This window comes from Ischnura elegans, chromosome 9, assembly GCF_921293095.1.
Source record: "Ischnura elegans chromosome 9, ioIscEleg1.1, whole genome shotgun sequence".
Classification (NCBI taxonomy): Eukaryota; Metazoa; Arthropoda; class Insecta; order Odonata; family Coenagrionidae; genus Ischnura; species Ischnura elegans.
Genome location: NC_060254.1, coordinates 96,626,006 through 96,653,781, shown reverse-complemented (window position 1 = coordinate 96,653,781; position 27,776 = coordinate 96,626,006). Strand labels below are relative to the sequence as shown.

At 38.9% G+C, this 27,776-nt stretch overlaps 1 protein-coding gene across 3 annotated transcripts; it reads left to right on the top strand.

The window, feature by feature from the left end:
• Window positions 1-27,698, top strand: LOC124166051 (allergen Tha p 1-like). 3 transcript variants are annotated; one of them, XM_046543644.1, is made up of 3 exons: window positions 1-84; window positions 4,453-4,675; window positions 7,471-7,871. In XM_046543644.1, exons 2-3 carry the CDS (start codon window positions 4,468-4,470, stop codon window positions 7,656-7,658), a joined length of 396 nt encoding a protein of 131 aa, XP_046399600.1. In that variant the 5' UTR covers window positions 1-84; window positions 4,453-4,467; the 3' UTR covers window positions 7,659-7,871. The 3 variants fall into 3 exon arrangements, with proteins under 3 accessions (XP_046399600.1, XP_046399602.1, XP_046399601.1); XM_046543646.1 differs by lacking the exons at window positions 4,453-4,675; window positions 7,471-7,871 and adding exons at window positions 26,053-26,275; window positions 27,298-27,698 and having other exon boundaries at window positions 61-84; XM_046543645.1 differs by lacking the exons at window positions 1-84; window positions 4,453-4,675; window positions 7,471-7,871 and adding exons at window positions 20,828-20,924; window positions 26,053-26,275; window positions 27,298-27,698.
• The last annotated feature ends 78 nt before the right edge of the window (window positions 27,699-27,776 follow it).

The window sequence follows — 27,776 nt, the reverse complement described above, 5'->3', positions numbered from 1 at the left end:
AAGCACAGTTACCAGAGACCAGCTGAAGGAATAGCATCCCAGTGAACTCACATCCTCGTCTTATATTATATTGGAACTATTCAGGTGAGTTTTAAGGATTAGTATTCCAGTACAGTGCAACTGTCCAGTTCCAGATTAATGGAGCAACTCTCTCCGGGTTCTCCACTGCGTCAAGTTGTCCAACGGCGACGTTTCAGTTCTCGACTTTGTCACACTGAAACTTAGGCCATTAAAGACCTGACGCGGTGGAGGACCCGAGGAGAATTTCTCTGGGTAATTCAATGGCTCAATTCGTGGAGTACCTAGAGCTTGAGTGTTGCATCGGTCTCCACTCTGGCTTGTTTAGCTACTACAGAGTAGGCATATACTAAGCTGCAGGCTGAGTATCTGCGTCTACCTGACTCATTGCGTAGGGCTGGAGTAAGGATATCATATACGTACTGCCATGTCATCTATTTGGGCAATTATTTCTTACATGTAAGCAGTTAGAGGCTCTTCCGTGGAGATTTGCTCAGTATTCAAAGTGACTATATATTTATGTTCAGCTCAATTACATCAGAATGGGCGCAAGTGGTATATTTTTTAGGCTCAATCCACAGCACTCGAAAGAACTCTATTTAAAAAAAGGAAATCATGCCGTCACCTAGCTTAGTTATAATAATGATGCCATGAAAATTGGATAAATATTAAATATTTCATCAATTTTATCATTTACAAATTATTTAACATAACGTTTTTGCTGACGTTAGGGACTAGTTTGAAGTCGAATTATATTTTACATAGGACAAAATAGAGAATTTTAATTATTTTTTGGCCTTCACTATTACGCGTTAATAATCATCTCTCTTACGGATTTGGTAATCATTTTTCATTCAAATCTTACATTTACAGGGTATTCAGAGTGGAAAAAGTTAACTCTCACTGATTCACTCGCACGATAATTCATCAGAGATAAATCTGATTGGGTGAGGGTAGGGCTCATCAGGGCTAAATTAAATTCTTGTGAAATTTAGACATTCGCCGATACCCAGGCCAGCTCGCAACGTGAATTTTTTTTAGTGTACGCAAGGATTACTTGGATTTAATCCTGAAACTCTTCATTTAGAGCCCCAACAACCAACAATTCAGCAGCTCAACCCCCTCAGGACAATACCCCACCTCAGTTCACGTCACGCACCCAAGACTTGGTGGGGACAGAGGGAGACACAATCGTACGAATATTCGCGAACGCAGACATGCATCTACGTTACTACTCAAACAATCAACCGTGCACACTAGTCCATCATTTCTGAATTAACTCTAGCCAAGAAAATCCAAAAAATGACGCAAGCCACTTGCGCAACGGATACTTGGTTATTTACTACACTTGTCGAGATGAGAGTCACGGTTAAAACAGGTTCCGTTTTATTTTTCCGAATGCTTAAGCAGTCTCTCTTGGTTTTCATTGGCAATGGGTATTTCATCCAGATATTCCTTTTTGGCGAGCATTTGAAGCAAAGATGTGGGACGGCAAAACGACCACGGAAAGACACAGGCAGCTCACGTTGTCGACGGAAACATTTTCCGCCTTCATAAATCAACAATAAAAATACGAAAATTTTTAGTCTCGGAACTATGACTTTAAGTGCGCGTCGACAAGCCAAGTCATCTGAGAAGATAATTACCTGCCCAATAAACATTTCTATGCATTGTTGTGCACTACATTTTCTTCTCTTCCTCTTTTACGAAGCGCAGAAGACAAAATATTTCACCTTCACGCAAATACATTCACAACGTTCACACATGTAGCTTTCATGAGGAGATTGTACGATTCACTTCCTCCCTCGAATAGATTAACGGCAAACACGGATTGTTTACTCTTGCACATATGAAGACTTCTAATGCCCTCAACATACCTAGCTAATTTTCTCACAGCTTAAATGGTTGCGATGACCTTAGACATCAGCCGTTTCCTCCAATTGCCAATACCATCGATCACTGGTCGCAATTTACTGACTACTGTTCGTACTGTGGTATAATTCACTTTGATTCGTCTGCGTTACATCAACTTCTTTCATTGTTTCTTATGATTTAGAGAAAAATTTTAGAATTCGTGCAAGTCAATATATTCTAATATATATTTAATTAGATCGGGAGTCTTCCTTAAAAAATGTTAAAATATTGTAATTTAAAAGGTATACTGAATAGACCGTGGACTCATTAGCCTGAATTAAAATTTTGTAAATAGCCTGACTGAAAATTACTCAGGTTCATTATTTTAATAAAGAAAATGCTACGAAAGGTCTTCTTTATAAGCTCGGAAAATTGCGATGTGATAACACCAGGATTGAATGAGAAATGAGTCGCAAAAAATACAAAAGAACTAGGATTTAGAGGGAGCGATGTGTTATCTAAAAAAAAGACTTGTTCGGTGAAGTGAAATAAAAGTTTTGGATTGTGTGAGAAGCACAAAGCTTATAGAATAGCCCTTTTTGTAAATCCTCTAAAATGCTATCATGAATATCTCGATAATCCCATGGAGCGAGACACTGTTTAACGATCACTGGCTCGCAGATTTACCACTCACCGCTTCAAGTAAAATCTTCTAGGACGCCACAGCAACGCAATCTAGTCTCACACGCATGAACTATCTCCGCGCTTAAGTAAAACTTTTTATTTTTCTCAACGACGTTGCTAAACAGATGAAAAACAAAAGGGAACGAATTATTTTCATAAGGAAAAAAAAGGAGAGGCAAGGCTTCACCAATAACTCGTAGGTATGTATATGCGCAATCTCAAATTGGTTCGTAATTGGCTTCTCGGTAAAACCATCAGTTAGCAACTGCGACCTAAAGAGGGATATGAGAGAGCTAGAAACTCGAATTGAGATTATTTCAATGAGGAAACGAAAGAGTCACGCAATGGTATTGCGGGGGAAATACTCGATATTGAAGACGTTGTTGTTGAGCGAGGAGCAAGCATCGGAGACTTGAATGCACGCACGACATCGGAATAGAATATCACAGACTGAAAGCGTTATACAGATTTTAAACTCATTAGGATAGGATCCGCTAGAAATTCGGAGGCTATGCGCTAGGCTTAGATTGCTTGAGCAATTGAGAATAGATACCTTTAAGAAAAAAAAACGGATAACATAATATTAGAACCCCACTATATTTTCCATTCCAACAGAAACGACAGATAAAGAGAGATATTCGACCGAACGGAAAGGGATAGGATTACGTTTTTCCCACGAACAATTAGTGGCTTTTATAAATGCAAGGCGGAACTTTGCTGTAGCATTTCCTTTGCATTTATAGAAAGCTGGCATCTTAACAATCCCCGCCACACGCCCATTGAGGCGGCTTGCGGGGAAATATTTAGATGCGCATGACTGTGAATATAAATGAAAACCTGACATGCACCACGGCCCTAAGAGTGAATATTCCAATTTACATAGTGTACAAGTACATCTTCTAAAATGTAGGTCTTCCGCAAATCGATAAAAGGGCTACGTAAATTTCTTTATTTATCGATATTCAAGCACTAAAAAAAGTATTTCTTAACAATTCACGCAATTTTCTGAATTCATCAAGACTTGGCAGTGAAAAACACGAATGAAAATGAACAACTGTAGTTTTTTCTAATCGGATAATCCTAAGCGAGAGGTGCGGGCAGGATTTGCGTGTTAAATCCCTGTTTCAGAGCCAAACTAGGATTCGATCGAAGTAAACTTCAAGTTTCTTACTAAAATTATGGTTATTATATTAATCATTGTATAAACATTTACAAAGTTTATCATGTTTATCAATTAATATATAATTTTTATAAAAGGTCTACATTGAAGTATATTATAATTGAATGAATTCGGCGAAGATCCTTTTCAACACTTACCCGTATCTTAAACATGAAAATTACTTAGCCTCTATATTTCATAGGAGGCAAAAGTTTTATTAAACTTGATCAGTTCTGATCGGGAATCATATTAAGTCTAAATATTACATCAATAAATATGTGCAAAGCTAAGCCCTTATGATGGTTTTCAAATTAACTGAATTGTTGGCTAAAAACTTATTTGCATTATATACATTTGACCTATACTCCAAGAATTATTTTATCATAAATGAGGTTAAGAGAAGAGTAAAAAAAATGTCCGATGAAACTTGATCATGAATAAAAATAATTGATTTATGTGAGCATGTAAAAGTGGTCTCCAAGTCTATAATATATGTTTGAGATACAGAAAAATGTCGAAAAGAATGTGTTGTACGTACCTGGAAATAATTTTATGATTACAACTTACGTTTTCAACGAGCACCTACATGCCACGGAAAAAGACAAATGAACATCAAGCGGTAGTGATGCGTCCATTTTACAATAAGTTTCACTTATATTGAGTAACCTGGCAACGAGTTCACATTCTTTTTACGATCACTGTCTTAACCATCCTTCTCTCCCTCTGCTCTTTTCCAGTTCTCAGCAACAAACATGAAGGCTGTTCTCGCGCTCGCCCTCGTCGCCTCCTTGGCCGCCGTCCAGGTCGCCCTGGCCGCCCCGGCTGAAGGGGACACATACACCTCCCGCTTCGACAGCATCAACCTCGACGAGGTGCTGGCCAGCGACCGCCTCCTCAAGAACTACTTAGAATGCCTCATGGACAGGAAACCCTGCACCGCCGAAGGAACTGAGCTCAAGGGTGAGTTTCATTGACGCACGCGAAACAGCAACCCGCTCCAAAACACCCATTATAAAAACCCATATATTTCCACATCTTACGAGATGGGTGACAGGCTTCTGCTGCCCAACCATAATCTAGTAGATGAAGCTGAATAGCCGTGGGTAGCTTGGCAGGCGGTAACTCTCCCGAGGCCGGATGTATATGCAAGTCCGAGATTTTTTTAATCCCTACATCTCTAAGTAGTGTTGGATTGATGGAAAGAGGCATAGCCGCGATTCTGAGTCCAACGATGCCCTTCAGTCAGGATAGGCACGGAAGGAATCGCTCCATCATTAATGCGACGTGGGATACCACTGGCGAAAATAGATTTTTCGTTTATAGAGATGGGAAGGAACACCTTATCGAAGATACGGCTCACAGATTTTTTCACTACATGGCATGACAGCCGAAACCAGTCGTTCATGTAAATCCAGTAAACGGTAGGATCACTTAATTCCCTTCCGTTGTAATAACGGGGTCCTCTTACCAAACCACAACTCATTTCGATTTCAACCTTTACTCCGGTAAAATATCTCGGAATTAGAGGTAACTAGAGCACTATAGAGTTGTAGTATCGGAAATGACCCAATTTAGATGCAGAAATTTTCACATTAAAATATTTCATACCATAAAACGGAGATGAGATGAAGCTTAGATGACAGGAAAAAGGCAAATTCCAGGCCTCATCTGGTTATTCTATCATAATTTAAGTAAAATATCGAGACTAGCCTTGGTGATAACTTTACGGAGTGACCCGCAGAATTACCGCCCAAAAAGGTTCAAAGGTGTGAGGGTAGGTGAGAGCGAAGAGCACAAGATAAAAAGCCTCACACGCGTGAATTTCACTCTCTCAAGCGGAGCATAAATCGTTTCAATCGGCCATTCCTAAAATCCTAGTATTGTCTTGGTCTTCACACTGGATGTGAACCCAGATCCTTTCGCTCACCAACCCAGGGCTACATCTACGACGCCGCTACCCTCCAACTATTCCCATCTAAATCCAACGTGGCATTTATTTGCCTCCAATGACAAGAATGATAGAAATCCTTCAAACATATATGAATATGCCCTTGTATAAACATGGGGAGAGGGGTGGTAGATTCACGGAAGGTCCTTCCGCCAAAGAGCGCGTCCTCAACTCGAGATCGAGAACGCAGATCCAACGCATTCACTAGATAGCACATACCATTAATACTTCCTCTCGATTGATGATTGTACGATCGCGGAAAATCTCCACGCGATCCCAAGAAAGAAAATGAGCGTGTCGAAGGAAAAGGGAGACTCGACCACTTGCGCGGAAGCGAATGGTATCATAAGACCGGAAGGCATGAAATATTTCAAAGACGATAACGTGCACTCTATATGCAAAGTAATACACACAGAATGATGAAAGAACATGCCACTTTTAGCACATTAAAATAAATAATTTAAATCGCACGTCCGCTGGGTAAATTATGCCAAGGTCATAGCCTTGATAACTATCGTCATGATTTAACTCCAGCAGTATAGTCAGCCGCATGTTTTTCACACATTTTCCCCCTTCGCTGCAGTATACGACTTTAAATGGAAAGAATGCTATAAAGAAGGCATTTGTTTTAGCTTTCAAAATAACCAATATTTCATGCACACGAAAAAAATCAAAAATAATACGTACATATTAAATGAATTCTGTTAATCGCAAAAGAAAAGACCGCTTATAAATTGTTGATGGTGATAAATTGATCGATACAGAACATTTTTTTTCGGTATATAAGCGTTAAAAACTGCACCCCATTTTTGTCCTCCTCTTCCTCGTAATCAAGATTAATCGATTGCTCTATTTACGAAACACTCGACTGGAATCGAATCTTTCTTGCATGACGCAGGGAATTCCAACTTTTTGTTAGCAATTTAATTATAAGTCTAGGACTGTGTCGCAAGATTACAAAGACGTGGTCAAGAAGCGACACGTGTTTACGACACAACGACTCACGCACGGCAATAGTAAGCTGAAACTTCTTTAAGGTTTTAACTAAGGTCACGTAGCAATATTCCCATCACTATCAAGTCCGATCAGGCTGGAGGTTAATTTTGAATTTTCAGGTCTGGAAATAAAGAGAGTCATTCAATAATTTTCTTAGAAGACTAGAAAATTAAATTTACATACTCACATAATTCAATTATTTTATTCATGATCAAGTTTCATCAGACTTGATATAATTCCCGATCAGAACTGATCCAGTTTAATCAGACATTATATAATTCCTGATCAGACATGAATAAGTAATATCAGACTTGATACAGTTCCAAATCAGAACCGATCAAGTCATATCCGACTTGATGTAATTCCACATCAGAACTTATCTTAGTGTGAAATTGAACTTCGATAAAGTAACACAGCCTTGAGGATGGAAGACAAGTCGTCTTCCGAAACGTCGGCTTGCATAAAAGCTTTAACCTGGATGCAAACCCGAGAAATATTTGTCAGAACTTATCAAGTTAAATTAGACTTAATGCAATCCTGATCAGGCCTGATCATGTTTGATTCGAATTTTCCGTGTGAGAAATCACTGCTTTAATGGTGCAAATTTAAATTTGTGTCTTCAATATATCCGTTAAATTCAACGGCCATACCTTTCGCTGGTCCGAATGTAAACGAAGAGCGAGCCCTCTCCTTAGTTACCCGTTCATTTATAACCCCTATCATGCATTCCAATCCCTCGCTTTCGTGCGCTGGAAGGCACTGAGGACTTTGAAAGCGTTTGTTTACATCGTTCGTCTCTTTTTATCCACAGCCCGCATCCCCGAGGCCCTGCAGAACGAATGCGCCAAGTGCACCCCTAAGCAGAAGGAGGGAGCCGAGAAGGTGATCACCTTCCTCATGAAGAACAAGGCCGATATGTGGAAGGAGCTGTCCGACAAGTATGACCCCTCCGGCCAATACACCAAGAAGTACGCCGACCGCCTCGAGAAGAAGAACTAAAGCGAGAGCGACCGACGAGTGAAGAAGACTTCGAGAAGAGGCGCGTGAGGAGTCTTTTTTCCACTTCGTGATCCGGACGAGGACACCAAAGATTAAAACCACGGGCTTGGATAACACGACAGACGGAAACTAAAACCAAATGAATAGTTCCTAACCAAGCTTTTGTTTTGTTAACCAACATTATTGACTACTAATAAATGCGTTTGAAATAAATTTTTCGTTTCAAGTTTCATTGAATAAGTGTAGAGACTAAACCTGTTGGGGGCATATAATTGGCGCTGAAATGGAAAAAAGCGTGATTCAGTAGCCTGAATACTTGAAGATATTTTTGGGGCTCGAATTGGTGTGGTAACTAGAGCGTTGACATCCCCCCCACTCGGCCCGGGTTCAAATCCCGGCAGCGGTAGAGGTTTTTAGAGGCTAACCAATCACTGCTTAAGTGCTTTGTGGGGAGCATTTCTAGTACAACACTCCGTCCGTTGGGTGGAACGTTAAGCCGTGGTCTCCTTGGCGCAATTCGCAAAGAGCGGGATAATGCCGATGACGGGTTATTCTCCATCCTTCATTCCCTGTGACGCAAACGACAAAAGCTGTCGCTTGCCTGAATTCCCACAGACTTACCAAGGAATCCGTTGGGAGAAGGGCATAGATGACACTTAAATAATATAATTAATGCCAATTGAACCCTTAAAATCACTGCATGTACTGGATTAGACGTTTAAAAACAATGCGTTTAGGGAATAAGTGCGATGATTTCTATCAATTATATACACTATCATAGTTCTAGAGGTATTGATAGAGAGAGGCACTTATTTATAATGTTCCATCTCAGCGATACTTAATCAATAAGTCTAACCCCACTCATAGAAATACCCTTCACTGCCTTGGAGCTTGCTGAGAATATTTGCTATCTCCTTTATAATTTCAACAACGATAATGTGCACTTCACAATCAAATTAATCATACAGAATGATGAACGAATATACCATTATTAGCATTACAAAGTAATATTTCATAGGTATAACCACTGGGTAAATTTTGCCAAGGTCATAGACAGGTCAAGGCCATCTACATCTATTCCCGTTTTGGGTCGCTCTTCCTAGCCGATCGCCTCTAAGTCACTCAATTCAGGGCATCTCTTTCAATCAAACCCTTCTCCCTCAAATCATTCTAGACACAATCTTCTCTTTGGTCTTCCCCTCTTCCTCTTCCCTTCTACATTTCGAATTCTGCTCCCCACATACTCCTAATCGCTTCTTAAAATATGACCGGACTATTACATCCCTCCATCTTGCACCTTCCTTCAGATATAAATCCACTCCTGCCGTCTCCCTCATTGACTTATTCCTAATCCAATATCTTCATGTTTTCCCATAATCCATCTCAGCATTCTCATCTCTGCCACCTTCATTTTCGTCATAAGACTTCAGGAAGCCTCTAATAAGTTCCCGCCCCATTGCGCCCCCTCTGTACCATTCGCTGAAACTCGTCACCGTTCAACAGACTACGGTAGTCGTAGACGCTTATGAATCAGTTTTGCATCATCGTGTGAATGAGATTAGGCGTGGAAAATCATTAAAATTCCTTTCCTTATTTCGTTCCCCTTCATTGGATGTTACATTACTTTCTTCAGCACTCTTCCAGCAACAATAATTTAAGTAGGTAAGGCTCATCTTTGTTTACAATCAATTTTTGTTTCAGGTGGACATAGTCACAGCAATCTCTCCTTGGAAAAATATTAATATTTTTTACCTGGATGGAGGATGACTATTTGCTACAAGTTTTCAAGTGAGATTTATTCCAGGACAAAGGGAAAATGGTTGAGAACCAGCGGTATCCTGAAGCTTATGTAACCTATAGAAATTATACCAAAATTTGCCGGAAAAATAAATGCCGCAATGAACAACCATGGCGGGGAACTTAGAGAACTTCCTTCGAAGGTAACGGACCAGAGCACATATACGAGTGATATCACGCTCAAGTTGCGCCTATTACATCATGCGATTTTGGGCCGAGTAGGCTCGGATTGTAAAATTTATAAGAATTGAATTTTATGGGACAAAATAGGCAAGCCAGGGCGAAAACCGAATTTGAAACATGAGCCACTCCTTAAGAAAAAAATATTATGTCACTATAGCGCATTATGACTGGAGCACAGATGATATGTGCCGGAGGCTTTCAAGTGAGATTTTTTTCCTGCGCAAAGAGAAAATGACGAAGTCCTGTGGTATCCTGACGCTTATGCAACCTAATTACAATTTTACCAAAATTGCCGAAAGAAGTGGAGCTTGACGAGATAGAGTAAGCTTGTTTATTGTGTCATCGTTGTCAACGTGCTGATGTAGATCGTTACTAAACACGTCAATGTTTTATTCCATCTCGCAGGCAGACAGACTAAGACCTCACACAGCGTGGAGTAAAAGATATGGCTTCTTTTGCACAGGTATTATTAGTCACATAACTTATCCCTCCGTGAGTCGCGTCACATTTTGGAACGCAATCTGTCGCGCGGCGTCTCACAGATGCCATTTTGGAATGGGTAAAGAAAATCCATGCAAGTAGAAATAAATGTTTTAGCCACGAAAACTCAATCATAGAATATTTAATTTCATGTATGAGTAATAAATGTATGCATAAAAATGATGGAGATATTTGTATTAAAAAGACTTAATATATACTTATTTTGAAGCTCATAACAGTTTTATTTTTTATGGAAATTAAATGAGCATGTTTGATTTGAAAAATAACTGTTGAAATAACATGTACATTCCTTAAATAGGAGTATGTTTAAATAACAAACGTATAAAAAAACTTTGCAATTAAGATCGCGAAGGTATTAGCATATAACGTATTGTAGCCTAAGTTGTGGTGTGGCCTCTACAAGACTCCAAACGCAACAAAATATCAATTTTTTTCAAGAAATTTGACAAAACATACAATCGCATTGGTGACTAATTCAGAAGCATAAAATAATAATAAGATACAAGGGAGGTGAGTTTCCTAACTTTGAAAACACGAAGTGGGTAGAGGAAAGGAAAAAGCTTGGCGTCTAGTAGACGGAGGGTTAATGCACTTCGATATATCATGCGTCGCTTTCGAGTCACAATGAATTGGACGTGAGCGTAAGCGTGCTTACCATCCGGCCATCTGTTTGTTCCATGGCAGCTACATACGTTCGCAAATCTCTGAACGCTTCGATGCAACACGCTCTTAGAAAATTTAGGTTTTACAAAAAGTAAAATAATCTTAGAAAATTCGATTCTGACGAATAAAACTTTATTGGAGCCTAATGTGACGAATGAGAATCAAAATTTTTATTTTTTTTAGCGTTGAATATGCAGAGAGTTATCTTACTTACTGCAATAATGAAGCTCCACAAAGTACCTTCAAAGTACTTTCATCAAGTTTATGTTTTATGAAATTTTTCCCTTAGTTATCTTCGAAAAATTAACTGCATTAGAATACTTAAATTGCAAATGTTTTACTCAAGTAACTTAGGGTAATATCAGCCTCTCAGCTTACCCTTAAAACTTCATCACTGAGCAGGGACTGATCATTAACGTGGTTGTTCATTGAAAGGTTCAATTTAAAGTTTTAATGATATGCTTTTCGCGTATTCGTTACATATCAATATTCTACACGTAACTTTACACGCATTCACGCGTACAAGTGCAAAATAGCAAGGATGAAATTGGCAATGAAAACTTTTTTTGGTTACTGGGATTCGGGATTGTAGCATACCTGAGCGGTAATCAGGAAATCCAGGTTTGAATGCCGGGTAAGCCAAACGATTTTTCTTAGCGAATTTCATCCTGGTGTCTTCTGCTTCCAATATCGTCGACACATCTTGAGAAAAATTAAAAACTGTAATTTACCAAAGAAAATTCACAATCAATTCAGATATTTGAACAGAGTTCCTAGAAAATCGTTAAAAAATAAATATATCGCAATCCAAAGGAATTTAATTTTTTTCTGATCCAGATAAATAGTATCATGTATTTTAACTTTATACACTTCGCTATTCCTAATTTCATCGCAGCTCCATAGATGGCGACATTTTCAACCAGCTTTACAGAGTCCTCTAGATTGCTCTCTCAACACTACTCTCTCAGTTATTATATGGCAATATAGAGGACTCTGCCAGCTTTACAACCACATGCGCCCTCTTTGATGGATTCATTGCAACTATTTAACGCCACTAAATCCAGTCTTATTGATCTCTAACGAGTACGGAAGCGATTTTAGCTAAGTCTAAGTTGTACGGTAAATCGATGGACCACGGTTGTCATTCAACATTCATTACGCCACTCTTCACCAGAAAGCTTTCGCAATGTAGAATTTTGATTAAAAGGATAGATGTATTAGAAATTAAAGGAAATCGTAACGATAGCCTCCAATGACGTGCGGTATTAGTGCCGCTGCCTTGAAACTGTAGAATACTGTGGGTAACCCCGAAGATGAAAATGAATAAAATATCTCCGGAATCAGCTGATTAGAGACACACTTAACGATTCAAGTTTTTCGCTGCGACAACTTTCACGGTATCATGAGGTTTTCTGTACATACAGCGAAATTGTGATTAAAGATTTTGGCATTAATCTGTCGTCAACAGGTGATCCTTAAAATTACTACTGTGAGGATCGTTACAAAATGAAAGAAAAAAGAGATGCGTTAAAAACTTCACCTTGACCAAGTTAAAAAATGTTTTTCTCAAGATATGTCGACGATATTGGAAGCAGGAGACACCAGGATGAAATTCGCTAAGAAAAATCGTTTGGCTTACCCGGCATTCAAACCTGGATCTCCCGATTACCGCTCAGGTATGCTACAATCCCGAATCCCGGTAAGCCAAAAAAGTTTTCATTGCCAATTTCATCTAGCGATTCGATCGATGGATTTTTCTTCCTCATAGGAAAATCCACTGCGATCGCTAGAACAATAATTGCTTATGCTTGGTTTCGCTAATAGTAGGGCCCCCTTTGCTTCTATAGCGTTGGGGTGTTTTTCCCTCGTCCCGTCCCTTCCGTACCTATCCCTACCCCAGAGTCGTCGGCGGGCTCCCATCGCGGCGGCGCCTCTATCCTTTTTCCTTCCCTTCCTTCCCCTCCCCGGGTGTCTGGGCGTATAAGCCACGGGCTCGGTTCCCAGCCCCGGTGCGTTGTATCCTTGAACGGCTCCCCTGAGCTCTCACATGCTGCCAATTTCATCCTTGCTATTTTGCACTTGTGCGCGTGAATGCGTGTAAAGTTACGCGTAGAAAATTGATATGTAACGCATGCGCGAAAAGCGTATCATCAAAACTTTAAATTGAAGCTTTTAATGAACAACCACGTTAATGATCAGTCCCTGCTCAGTGATGAAGTTTTAAGGGTAAGCTGAGAAGCTGATATTACCCTAAGTTACTAGAGTAAAACATTTACAATATAGGTAATCTTATGCAGTTAATTTGTCGATGATAACTAAGGGAAAAATTCCATAAAACATAAACTTGGTGAAAATTTATGTTTCATGGAGTATATGTTAGGGAAGCGACCGGTACTTTGTGGAGCTTCATTATTGCAGTAAGTGAGATAGCTCTCTGCATATTCAACGCTAAAAAAATAAAACTTTTGATTCGAATTTGTCACATTAGGCTCCAATAAAGTTATATTCGTCAGAATTGAATTTTCTAAGATTTTTTTTACTTTCTGTAAAACCTAAATTTTCTAAACTTCATGCAGTTTTTGGACAGTGGAAGCTGCCAAACTAACCTTCACCAGTATTTAATGTAAATTATATTGATTATATATACTATATTGCTGTAAAAGAATGGTAAGATCGATAAATATGTAAAGCATATTGGCTTTGATTAATGCTTTCCCCGCCAGCTATATGGGTACACTGTTCTCGGGATTCCCACCGGGTTAATTCTTTCATAACGCCCAAAGTTTCAAGCTCCGTCTTGGCGCTCATCATCAGGGCTGCATATTATCAATATGCTATTATGTTATGCTAACATTCAGCCCTGATGATGAGCGCCGAGACGGAGCTTGAAACGTTGGCCATTATGAAAGAATTAACCCGGTGGGAATCCCGAGAACAGTGTACCCACATATTGGCTTTGCTTTAAAAATAAGTGTGGGATCCTGATAACACAGCCTAACGTGAAATCTCACGGGAATTTTAAAATGTGCAGCTTTTGCCGAATGCAAAGAAAATCCATATTGGTATGTATCCTGAATAAACGATTTCCACTGACAGAAATTAGATGTACGTATGTTCCCGACAACCAGAAGTACTTGGAAGACTAGTACCGATCAGAGGCTTTCATTCGGAGAGGTATCGCTGGAGGAGCTTAGCTTATAAAATCCCGAAATTGCGGGGGGTTTAAACATATTGGCCCCTTTCACTGACTAAGTTCTAAAAACTAGAGATTTATGGAGACATTTCCATGAAATTCAATTCAATAAACTTTGAGAGACACACGTTCTTGCCATTCTCACTTAGCCCTGGCCCGCAGAGACTGGATCACGTGATTGGCAAGGATTCTTGCATTTCAGAATTATATCATTGCGCACGATATATTTTTTTTGTTAACGTTCTCTTGATAATATTTAAATATGAACTCTCGAGGTTAAGTTAATTCATAAACAAACATATTTTCTGACGCCTTGGAAGTTTGTTTTCCATTTTTATCGCTTATAATGATAAAGGATAAGAGTGACAATAAGTAAAAATGTGGCCAAGTATTGAATGTTAATTTTTAAGTGTAAAAATAGCCAATTAGGCATTTTAACAAAAGGGTTAAAAATGAAAAATAAGAAAATTGATGTTACGTACCAATGTGGTTTATATGTGTATTTCGCGGTGGCGAACACAAATAACTGTAATAAAGGAGTTCACATTGATGGTTTCAGAAAAATATATTGTAATACTATAAATCAAAATTGATTTAAAAAATATAAAATATATAAATATTATCATACGATCATTTTTTCCTTCCCTCGGAGTGATAGCTCCAGCGTTAGCTCTTCAGAGACCATAAGAGTGATTGATAGAACAACCATTTTCTGAATCTTTCCCACCGTCTCTTTTTCAATCGCATTTCCAATCGTCACCTTCCGTATTTACAACTTCCGTATTTAAGTCAAAAGCCGTACGTGGCGTTGCAATCGTTGTTAGCGGCGGCCGTGCACTCTGATTGGATGAAAGACGGTACACACCAGCGATTATTTCAGCGATGGAAAACGGGATGGGATTTCTATCCTCGGAGGCATCGCGGAAAATGACTGTGTGAAACTATTATATTTCAACCAGGAATGGCAATCGAAACCAAACGAAAGTCGAACCAATAAAATTTCAATAGTTTCTTTCCCGGAAGTGAAATGTAGAAACGAAACATAATTAAACTCGGGGTCGAAACGAAATCGGAGTCAAAACTACTTCGGATCGAAACTAAACTAAACTTCTGTGACGAAACGAAACACAGATTATGTTTTCGCACCGGAGGGACCAAGTGCCTTCACTTCCGAACAGTTTAGTTTGAACATACACGCCGAGTTCGAAGTATTGGTTGAATGTAGTAAAGGTTTGGCCTACTGCAATTAGATGCATGGGGCACTCATATTTTTTTCCACAAACAGGAGAAACGCAAGCTGGCCATCCGATTTTTAAGATCAATGTTTAACTTCTCTATATTCTGTCATGAAATGGGTCGAAACTATTCCCTCTTATCCCCCTCCACTCAACTTCTGGGATAGAAACTTAACCATGAGCAGCGGAGTTTAGATTAATTTAGTTTCGTTCCTGGAAGTAAAGTTCCGTCCCGGGTCGAAACTTAACTCCTTGGTGATTTTAATATCGTGCGGGAGCGAAACTAAACTTGGGCATCATACTTTAATTTCCCTCCGGGTCGAAGCTAAATATTTTCGTTTCGTTTCACTTGCCATCCCAGATTTCAACATCACTGGAGCAATCGCTCGGAAGGGGCGGAAAAAGTGATCATGTGTTTCAAGCCTAATCGTACACATAATCCCTCAGCCTAATCCCACACGAAGCGGACACATGATGTTATATTTCCACCCTGAAGAGACTTCTGAGGAAAAGCTTTCTTGTTTAATCAATGCAGTGAATTCTTCTCACTATTCCAATCCTGTTAGGCTCCTGTGTCTGCCGACTTTTCGAAGGAATATTTCTTGATCATATGAAGCGGGAAAACAAAACCTTGTTGTATAAAACGATATTTTGTTTTATAACACAATGTTGCGTGAAATATGTTATACGGATTTGAAACCTTTTTGTAAAACATGTTATGTGTGACTTGTTTTAACATTTTTTTGTAAAACATGTATGTAACTTGTTTTATATAACATATTACACAGTGTAAACGCACGTTAATGGCCTATATTGTTTCTCCTGTGCTTTTGTTTTCCCTGAATGCGAACTGGTCCTCATTCAGGTTCTCCTCTGCTGTTCTATTCTATTCTATATTCCCAATCGTCGCAACCCTCCGATCGAAGCGCCTCTATCACTGAACTGACTAACTATAACTCGCGCAAATAAAAGGCGTTCCGCTTATTTAATGTAGATGATTCTGAAAATGAGTTGGAATGATAACACTGGTCGCCACAGTTTTTGCAGCATGCATAGAAATGCTATTTCTACAGTGCAATTTCATAAAAAAAAACAAATTCAAACCCAAAATTTTGCCACCACGTCACAGTTTTGTGCAAATTCATCCAGTAATATCGCTGCGTAGACATGAAAACACGAAATCCAAGCGTGAATCTAGAACACTGTCTAATATTTTCCAAGTATTTGCACAGTAATAATTTAAGTAAAAAATATTTTATTTTAATATGGTAAATATCCTCAGAACACTTCAATCAAGAAATGAAACGCAGATGGCCGAAAAGGGAATCATTTTTACTCACAAATTAGTTCGATATGCTGAATTTTAAGAAGCACAGCAATGTGTTCAGCAAACTGTTAACAGCAGTTTAGTTCAGGGTAACAGCAAACTGTTAACAAATTCTCATTCCTCAACCGCACAGTTCATCATTTTATATTATTATCGGCTAAGTATTAATATAATACAAATATATAATATAAATAATATAGTATAAATTCCGTCCGTCTTCCTCAAAATGGCCCGGGTTATATGTACCCAGCCAGAGGCCAGCTGCCGGTGTGTATAATGTATACACCACCTCTTCAGCGGCGATGAACGTGAGCAGAGTGCTCACGCGGGAAAATAATGATAACTCTTGTCTATAGGGACCAGTGTAACCTTTCCAGTGTTAATTGAAGGAGGGTAAGTAGAGACACCCACATCCACGTATTTTCTGCTGAGCTCCCTTCAGCGTATCTCGTGGGATTCAACCTGGATAACATAAGATATCTCCACGTATTTCTATGCAATTTGGGCAAACCGCGGAAAATAAGATAGTCAGGAGAATTGCGGGAACCAGTGCGGTAGCAAAATGGGTGATTAGGGGGATTAACTCCCCCCCCCAGAGCTCAGAAATTGTTTTAAAGTTTTTTGTTCATTTTACTTAATTGGATAAATATTACTTACACAATTGTGTAAATATCAATAAAATATCCCTCCGAAAGCCGTAAAACTCACCATTTTGAACCATTTAACTGAAAAATTTTCTAGTAGAGGGCCCCCGCACCTCCCGCTTACCCTGGCGGGTATTCCACACCCCCAACACCCCAGTACTAGTTGTGCCTAAAACACCTCCTAGCCTTAATTCCTAGCTGCGCCCCTGGCGGGAGCACGGTGGTTTATTCGAAACAAAGATATCAGGAAGGATCTCAAAATTATACCCATCCTAACTGATCAAAGGCTGCTATTCTGGATGGAATAGCATTATGCTATTCGCCGATATTGCAACCGAAGTTGCAATAATATAGCGTATTACAACCCAGATGATATACGGTATTCAGAACGGTTGCAATTCGTGTTTATACTACACCGGAAGACGTAATTCTCAAAATAGCATAGCCCCGTTGCGTTTCACAATTCTGAACGGCGAAATGCAACCGGTATGGTTGCAATAATATTACACGGTCTTCGAGGCCGAGCTATTCGGTATTGCAACCCAGAAAACGTGCGCATTGCGATGTCGAATTGTTTTTCTCTAGTTAAAGTAACCTAATCAAGTATTGAAAAATGGAATAATAGCCAAAAATAAAATGATAGCAGCTTTATTTTTATTAAATAATCGTAGCATAAGTGATGAATATTTAACTAGTAAAGTGAATTGGGTAGAAATTAACATTCGAGCTTAATATATGAAGCACAAGCTTGCTTCATCGACAGTACGAAAACAATAACAATTGATGCAAAGAATTACTACGATTAGCCCAAATTTTCCGTGTTTTATTCATATTTACAATTCATAATTTTATTTCATCACTTGACTTGCGACTAAAAAAAAGTTTCCGAACAAATATGATTCACCACAAACGTTTAATTGAATATCCATGTACATCATTAAAGCAATATATATTATGTGGAATTCAATACAAATTGTTTCCTCTATGGGCAAGTGAGTTATTCACACAATTAAGTTTCAGTATATCGGCACAGTTCAGGGTCTATCAAAAATTTCAGTGAGCATATTAAAATCAGCTTATACAAGAACAATAATAAGTGACACAACAGCACTTTCCTTACGATTCACTATTGTTAGATTCACTTTTTCACAGCTGTTCCATCCATCCTCTAATTCACCATCACCTCCCTCTGCTTTTTCCAAATCTGCAGCTGAAATATCGATACTATTCCATCATAATACATGAAAGCACCACTGTAACGTTGCCACCTAATTCATTTCCTAAACAGAGAATGAATACTGAAATTAGGGAGTCATATAATATAAAGCTAGTATGAGAAACGAAAGCTTCTAGTTCATACAGTAAAGCTATATCGTCACGAGCACAGCAATAAAAGTTGATACACATTTATTTTGACATGCAACGAAAAAACAGACTTCGAAGCCTAACACAATTACGAAGAAAATCAAACATATTTAGCTTTCAATGATTATTTCGGATAACATATATCTCACGATAAAGGACCGATCGGATATAGGTAAATGATTCAATATTTATGCCCGATAAATCATCATTATAACAATAAAATTATGGCCTAACCCATCCGTCTGAAGCCAATGTCACAACCACAACAAACAGCTGATTTCCTAAATGAGATTTTCAAAGCGTATTATATAGTACATCCACGGTTTAATATAATTTTTAAATGCAAATAAAGCAATTATTTGTAATTGCAAGTCAATATTCCGTAAAATACAGAAAAGTATATAAAATATCTTCTCCCTCATTGGTTGCGAAAACTGTTCAGAAAGTTTTTCATACGGATAGAGGCGGAGCTTCCAAATAGCTCGCGTAAGAAATAGCATGATGCTATTCCGAACAAAATTATTACTACGCTTCATTCAGAATACGGGGTCGTTGCAATAATGACCTGCGGAATAGCATATGCTATTTATTGCAACGCATATCAAGAATAGCAGCCTAAAAGCTCTACTGCCCAAATTCGAAATATCCCTGGCTGAAACGGAAAATAACTTGATACTAAATCTTTGAAACTACTCCCCTGCTAAACACGGGAGGCACAAAACTCCTAAATACGCTCTCCTCCCCCACCGTTTCCCCTCCCCCTAAAAATAACTTTTTGCCACACTGTGACTATACCTGATCAATCTCAACAGAAATGAAAATTTATGGAATGCACTGTAGACAGCCAAATGCCTGGGAACAGTGAATAATGAAAAAGGAAATTTGCACTTCGGTGTATCGCAGAAGAAACGCGGGTCGTGAAAGACTAGTAAACTACCGTCATCTCTTGGAGTTTTCTCGAACTACGTTGATACCTAATTCAAGCGAGCGAGTGGATCACTTCTACGTGAATCATTGGTTTACGTTCTGTTTACGCAATTTATTTTTTATGGACACGCAGAGCCCCAAACCAATCTGTCGCACGTTTATCATGCCGTCTTTTTTAAAAATCTATTTCCCCAATGCAATTTAATTGTTTAATCAAGTAGGATATGTCAAGGAAGATTTTACTTAGTTTCGAGGAGGTATTTCGATACCTAGGGACAACGAGAAATAGCAATAAAGACTAAGGAAGAAATCAATTATAGCGGAAATATCCGCCACTAGCTAACGGCGATTACTCAAAGGGTTCCCCAATCACCATAAATGCGTAGTTCCGATGAAGAAACACTAGTGTAAAACAGAAAGTGTAATAGGTTGGTTACCTTTAACGCATTACACCTATAAACCACCGTCGCAGTAAATGATGAATTATAGGAATTAATGACAACTCTTATTTTTAAAATATGAATATCTATATAAAGTATACTACTTACTACTACTATCAGCTTTTTACCAACAAAATAACAAGAGAAATCAGAAAATGCCCAAAAATGCCTGAGATTTGTTAACGGTATTTCCTAAGATAATTGCTTGGTATCCTATGAGCTCTACATCCAAAGTTGGCCAATATTTAGAGTCTCACCTGTACGGATTCATGAATAACGTCGAGACACTTCATTTACACTTTTCGAGATTTAACAATAACACCCACGAACTGCAAAATTCATTTTTAACTTTCCATAATTTCAACCGCGAGTATATTCCCCTTTGGCTACGCATGCATCCCCTCCGCGCCGTCGCCAAACCATGGCCACAGACGGCCTCCTAAGCACACTCCTCCCACGACCCACGTGCTTCGGGGACGTGTGAAAGAATGGGAGACCCTTGCTCTGCTCAACAGAAGCACTGATGGTGGAAATGAGAAGACAGTGTCTATGGTGGGGGAGGGAGAGAAGAGGTGGGTACGATCTTGGAAGTAAAAATGAAGGTTATCATCTGATTTGGAGGATGGGAGAGAAACTATTCATAGAGAGGAGGAAGGAGGGGTATTAGGATGGTTGGTGGGGAGGTGGATATGGGATTGTCATGACGGGAACTCCGTGGAGGTCATCTCAAGACTTGTGGTCACTCTAAAAAAGACGGGGGTGGGATTTTTCAACGGAAGTCCAGGTGTTGCCCGACGTCATGAAGGGGAGGTTGGGGGATGGGTGGAAGTCTAGGGGTCACATTGATGTGTAATGTGATTTCTGCTTTTCGTCGCGATGTATATAAGCACCTCCGTCAGGATCGGAGAAGCACAGTTACCAGAGACCAGCTGAAGGAATAGCATCCCAGTGAACTCATATCCTCGTCTTATATTATATTGGAACTATTCAGGTGAGTTTTAGGCATTAGTATTCCAGTATTAGTATTAGTTCTCCACTGCGTCAAGTTGCCCAGCAGCGACGTTTCAGTTCTCGACTTTGTCAAACCGAAACTTACGCCATTAAACACCTGACGCGGTGGAGGACCTGAGGAGACTTTCTCTGGGTAATTCACCGTAACAGCTTGAGAACTTATTGGTATTAGATTACTGCTCCAGTATGCGCTTATATCCACATCGGCTTGTTTTGCTCCGGTAGAAATAACACTTGGCTCAATTTGTGGAGTACCTACAGCTTTAATGCTGCATCGGTCTCCACTCTGGCTCGTTTAGCTACTACAAAGTAGGCATATACTAAGGTGCAGGCTAAGTAACTGCATCTACCTGACTCATTGCGTAGGGTTGGAGTAAGGCTATCATTTACGTACTGCCATGTCATCTATTTGGGCAGTTATTTCTTACATGTAAGTAGCTGGGGCCTTTCCGTGGAGATTTGCTCAGTATTTGAAGTGGCTATATTTTTATGTTCAAATCAATTACATCAGAATGGGCGCAAGTTGTATATTTTTTTAGGTTCAATGCACAGCACTCAAAAGAACTCTACAAACTGTAACCTGGACGGGATTTAAGTTTAGAAATCAAAGATTTCCTTCACAACGCAGTTGAGGGTCGGTATTTCACATCAACAAAATTTTGAGCGATGATTGTGTATTATTCCGGTCCTGATTATCTTCCGTCTTAACCTTCTCCACATTCTCCTCCTATCCGACTTCTCTTCCCCTACTTTTCCTTCATCCAAAGACTTGACGCATTTCCCGTTTCCCAACCACCACTTCACTTAAACCTTTGAAAATTCTTCTCACCATCATTTACTTTTCCCTTTTGCTGCTGATGCCCTCAAGTAAATACAAATTCACCCGCAAGACATGACTAACCTGATCTCATCAGTGAGCGCATTTATCGTTGGTCTTAAATTCGCGTTAATTATGTCATAGTTTCACTTCCGATCGGCTATTCAAGCGGCTTTCTCTTTTAAGATTACGCATTTCTCCCGCTCAATCGGTTATTTTTTGTGGCATTTTAATTGTTCAAAACTTTTGAAAAATGTATAAATTTATTTTTAGTTGTTTCAGTGAACGTTTAAAGTCGTTTTCAAGCTAATGATTAACACTGATACCAGATAAATATCTGCCGATTGGTTCAAACTTCACTTGCTGTCATTCCATGGCACTTCCACGTATTCCCACTAATTTCTATTAGATTCGGTCCGAAGCCTTTTAAGTATCATCTTTCAATAAATTCGATTTCCACGAAAACTCGTAATGGCTTGCTACCAACAAACATTTTGATACAAATATTTGCCAAACATTTTGATTCCTCAGTGTAACTACAACTATTTACATTGCTTTGTATAATTCCAATAAATATTTAGAATTCGTAATAGTCACTAAATTAGTATATATCTAGATAAAATCTTTCCTTAAAAACATATTTAAATCTTACATTTACAGGGTATTCTGAGTGGAAAAAATTAACTCTCACTGATTCACTCACGATAATTCGACAGAGGTAAATCTGATTGGGTGAGAGTAGGGCTCATTAAGGATAAACCAAATTCTTGTGAAATTTAGTCATTCGCCGATACCCAGGCCAGCTCGCAACGTGAATTTTTTTTAGTGTACGCAAGGCTCACTTGGATTTAAACCTGATACTCTTCATTTAGAGCCTCACCCCCCACAATTCAGCAGCTCAACCCCCTCAGCACAATACCCCACCTCATTTCACGTCACGCACCCAAGACTAGGTGGGGACAGAGGGAGACATAATCGTACGAATATTCGAGAACGCAGACATGCATCTACGTTACTACTCACAAAATCAACCGTGCACACAAGTCAATCATTTCTTAATTAACTCTAGCCAAGAAAATCCAAAAAATTACGCAAGCCACTTGCGCAACGGATACTTGGTTATTTACTACACTTGTCGAGATGAGAGTTACGGTTAGAACTGGTTCCGTTTTATTTCTCTGATTGCTTAAGCAGTCTCTCTTGGTTTTCATTGGCAATTGCTATTTCACCCAGATTTTCCTTTTTGGCGAGCATTTGAAGCAAAGATGTGGGACGGCAAAACGACCACGGAATGACACAAGCAGCGCACGTTGTCGACGGAAACATTTTCCGCCTTCATAAATCAACAATAAAAATACGAAAATTTTTAGTCTCGGAACCATGACTTTAAGTGCGCGTCGACAATCCAAGTCATCTGAGAAGATAATTACCTGCCCAATAAACATTTCTATGCATTGTTGTGCACTACATTTTCTTCTCTTCCTCTTTTACGAAGCGCAGAACACAAAATATTTCACCTTCACGCAAATACATTCACAACGTTCACACATGTAGCTTTCATGAGGAGATTGTACGATTCACTTCCTCCCTCGAATAGATTAACGGCAAACACGGATTGTTTACTCTTGCACATATGAAGACTTCTAATGCCCTCAACATACCTAGCTAATTTTCTCACAGCTTAAATGGTTGCGATGACCTTAGACATCAGCCGTTTCCTCCAATTGCCAATACCATCGATCACTGGTCGCAATTTACTGACTACTGTTCGTACTGTGGTATAATTCACTTTGATTCGTCTGCGTTACATCAACTACTTTCATTGTTTCTTATGATTTAGAGAAAAATTTTTGAAATCGTTCAAGTCAATATATTCTAATATATATTTAAATGGAATGGGAGTCTTCCTTAAAAAAATGTTAAAATATTGTAATTCAAAAGGTATACAGAATAGAGCGTGGACTCATTAGCCTGAATTAAAATATTCGACTGAAAATTACTCATTATTTAAATAAAGAAAATTCTACGAAAAGTCTTCTTTATGAGCCCGGAAGAATGCGATGTAATAACACCAGTAATGAATGGGAAATGAGTGGCAAAAAAACAAAAGAACTAGGATTTAGAGGGAGCAATGCGTTCTCTTAAAAAAAAGACAAGTTCGGTGAAGTGAAATCAAAGTTTTGGATTGTGTGAGAAGCACAAAGCTTATAGAACAGCCCTTTTTGTAAATCCTCTAAACTGCTATCATGAATATCTCGATAATCCCATGGAGCGAGACACTGTTTAACGATCACTAGCTCGCAGATTTACCACTCACCGCTTATAGTAAAATCTTCTAGGACGCCACAGCAACGCAATCTAGTCTCACACGCATGAACTATCTCCGCGCTTAAGTAAAACTTTTTTTTTCTCAACGACGTTGCTAAACAGATGAAAAACAAAAGGGAACGAATTATTTTCATGAGGAAAAAAAGGAGAGGCAAGGCTTCACCAATAACTCGTAGGTATGTATATGCGCAATCTCAAATTGGTTCTTAATTGGCTTCTCGGTAAAACCATCAGTTAGCAACTGCGACCTAAAGAGGGATATGAGAGAGCTAGAAACTCGAATTGAGATTATTTCAATGAGGAAACGAAAGAGTCACGCAATGGCAATGTGGGGGAAATACTCGATATTGAAGACGTTGTTGTTGAGCGAGGAGCAAGCATCGGAGACTTGAATGCACGCATGAATTCGGAATAGAATATCACAGACTGAAAGCGTTATACAGATTTTAAACACATTAGGCTAGGAGCCGCTAGAAATTCGGAGGCTATGCGCTAGGCTTAGATTGCTTGAGCAATTTAGAATAGATACCTTTAAGAAAAAAAAAACGGATAACATAATATTAGAACCCCACTATATTTTCCGTTCCAGCAGAAACGACAGATTAAGAGAGATATTCGGCCGAACGGATAGGGTTAGGATTTCGTTTTTCCCAGGAACAGTTAATGGCTTTTGTAAATGCAAGGCGGACCTTTGCTGGAGCATTTCCTTTTCATTTATAAAAAGCTGGCGTCGTTACAACCCCCGCCCATTGAAGCAGCTTGCGGGGAAATATTTAGATGTGCATGACTGTGAATATAAATGAAAACCTAACATGCACCACGGTACTAAGAGTGAATATTCCAATTTACATAGTGTACAAGTGCATCTTCTAAAATGTAGGTCTTCCGCAAATCGATAAAAGGGCTACGTAAATTTCTTTATTTATCGATATTCAAGCACTAAAAACAGTATTTCTTAACAATTCACGCAATGTTTCAGAATCCATCAATACTTGGCAGTTAAAAAGACGAATGAAAATGAAAAACTGCAGTTTTTTAATAATTCTAAGCGTGAGTGGCACCCAGGATTTGCGTGTTAAATCTTTGTTTCAGAGCCAAACTAGGATTCGATCGAAGTATACTTCAAGTTTCTTACTAAAAATTATGGTTATTATATTATTAATTATATAAATATATACAAAGTTTATAATTTTTATCAATTAATATAAATTTTTTGTAAAAGGTCTATATTGAAGTAAATTATAATTGAATGAATTCGGCTAAGATCCTTTTCAACACTTAACACTTCAAACTTGATCAGTTCTGATCGGGAATAATATTAAGTCTAATTAATATATCAAGAAAAATGTGCAAAGCTAAGGCCTGATGATGGTTTTAAAACTAACTGAAACGTTGGCTAACAACTTTTTTGCATTATTTGCATTTGACCAATGCTGTTTTTTTTTGTAATTTTAACTCATTACAACAAGTTGTATATTTTGTTTTGTGATGTAACTGACTTGATCACTTTTATATAATTGTACTTTTTGACGAATCTATGCAAATGTATTTTGCCCACGGATAATAAACCTTATTATTATTATTATACTCATAGAATTATTTTATTATTAATTAAATGAGGTCAAGATAAAGCGAAAAAAAGTCCGATGAAACTTGATCATGAATAAAAATAATTGAATTATGTGAGTATGTAAAAGTATTCTCCAAGTCTATAATATATGTTTAAGACACAGAAAAAATGTTGAAAAGAATGTATTGTACGCAACCGGAAATAATTTTATGATTACAACTTACGTTTTGAACGAGCACCTATATGCCATGAAGAAAGAAAAATGAACATCAAGTGGTAGTGATGCGTCCTTTTTACAATAAGTTTCACTTATATTGAGTAACCTGACTCGAGTTCACATTCTTTTTACGATCACTGTCTTAACCATCCTTCTCTCCCTCTGCTCTTTTCCAGTTCTCAGCAACAAACATGAAGGCTGTTCTCGCACTCGCCCTCGTCGCCTCCTTGGCCGCCGTCCAGGTCGCCCTGGCCGCCCCGGCTGAAGGGGACACATACACCTCCCGCTTCGACAGCATCAACCTGGACGAGGTGCTGGCCAGCGACCGCCTCCTCAAGAACTACTTCGACTGCCTCATGGACAGGAAACCCTGCACCGCCGAAGGAACTGAGCTCAAGAGTGAGTTTCATTGACGCACGCGAAACAGCAACCCGCTCCAAAATATGTTCCCACATCTTACGAGATGTGTGACTGGCTAAATTGTTGATGATGATAGATCGATCAATACAGAACATTTATTTTTCTGTATAAAAGCGTTATAAACATGCACCCCATACATTTCCTCCTATTCCTCTTAATAATGATTAATCTACTGCTCTATTTATGAAACACTCGACTAGAATCAAATCTTTCTTGAATGACGCAGTGAGTTCCGACTAAATAGTTGTTATACCAATTGCTAGCAATTTAATTATAAGTCTAGGACTGTGTCGCAAGAATACGAAGACGTGGTCAAGAAGCGACACGTGTTTACGACACGACTCAAGCACGGCAAGAGTAAGCTGAAACTTCTTTAAGGTTTTAACTAAGGTCACGTAGCAATAATCCCATCACTGTTGCTTGGCTGGAGGTTAATTTTGAGTTTTCAGGTCTGGAAATAAAGAGAGTCATTCAATAATTTTCTTAATACACTTATAATTCAATTCTTTTATTCATGATCAAATTTCATCAGACTTGATATTATTCCCGAGCAGAACTGATCAAGTTTAATCAGACATATAATTACTGATCAGACTTGAATAAGTAATATCAGACTTGATACAATTCCAAATCAGAACCGAAAAAGTTACATCCGACTTGATGTTATTCCAAAACAGAACTTATCAAGTTAAATCAGGCTTAATGTAATTTTTGATCTGACCTGATCAAGTTTGATCGGAATTTTCCGTGTGAGAAATCACTGCTTTAATGATGCCATATTAAAATTTGTGTCTTCAATATATCCGTTAAATTCAACGACCATACCTTTCGCTGGTCCGAATGTGAACGAAGAGCGAGCCCTCTCCTTAGTTACCCGTTCCTTTATAATTCCTTCCGTTCCTTTTTTTATCAGGAATTTCAATCCCTCGCTTTCGTACGCCGGAAGGCACTGAGGACTTTGAAAGCGTTTGTTTACATCGTTCCTCTCTTTTTTTCCACAGCCCACATCCCCGATGCCCTGCAGAACGAATGCGCCAAGTGCACCCCTAAGCAGAAGGAGGGAGCCGAGAAGGTGATCACCTTCCTCATGAAGAACAAGGCCGATATGTGGAAGGAGCTGTCCGACAAGTACGACCCCTCCGGCGAATACAGCAAGAAATACGCCGACCGCCTCGAGAAGAAGAACTAAAGCGAGAGCGACCGACGAGTGAAGAAGACTTAGAGAAGAGGCGCGTGAGGAGTCTTTTCTCCACTTCGTGATCCGGAAGAGGACACCAAAGATTAAAACCACGGGCTTGGATAACACGATAGACGGAAACTCAAACCAAATGAATAGTTCCTAACCAAGCTTTTGTTTTGTTAACCAACATTATTGACTAATAATAAATGCGTTTGAAATAAATTTTTCGTTTCAAGTTTCATTGAATAAGTATGGAGACTAAACCGATTGGGGGCATATAATTGGCGCTGAAATGGAAAA

Coding starts and splice junctions, on each gene's coding strand:
- LOC124166051 (XM_046543646.1), top strand. CDS start 26,068: ATGAAGGCTGTTCTCGCACTCGCCCTCGTCGCCTCCTTGGCCGCCGTC. Junction 26,276..27,297: donor CGAAGGAACTGAGCTCAAGA/GTGAGTTTCATT, acceptor TTTTTTCCACAG/CCCACATCCCCGATGCCCTG.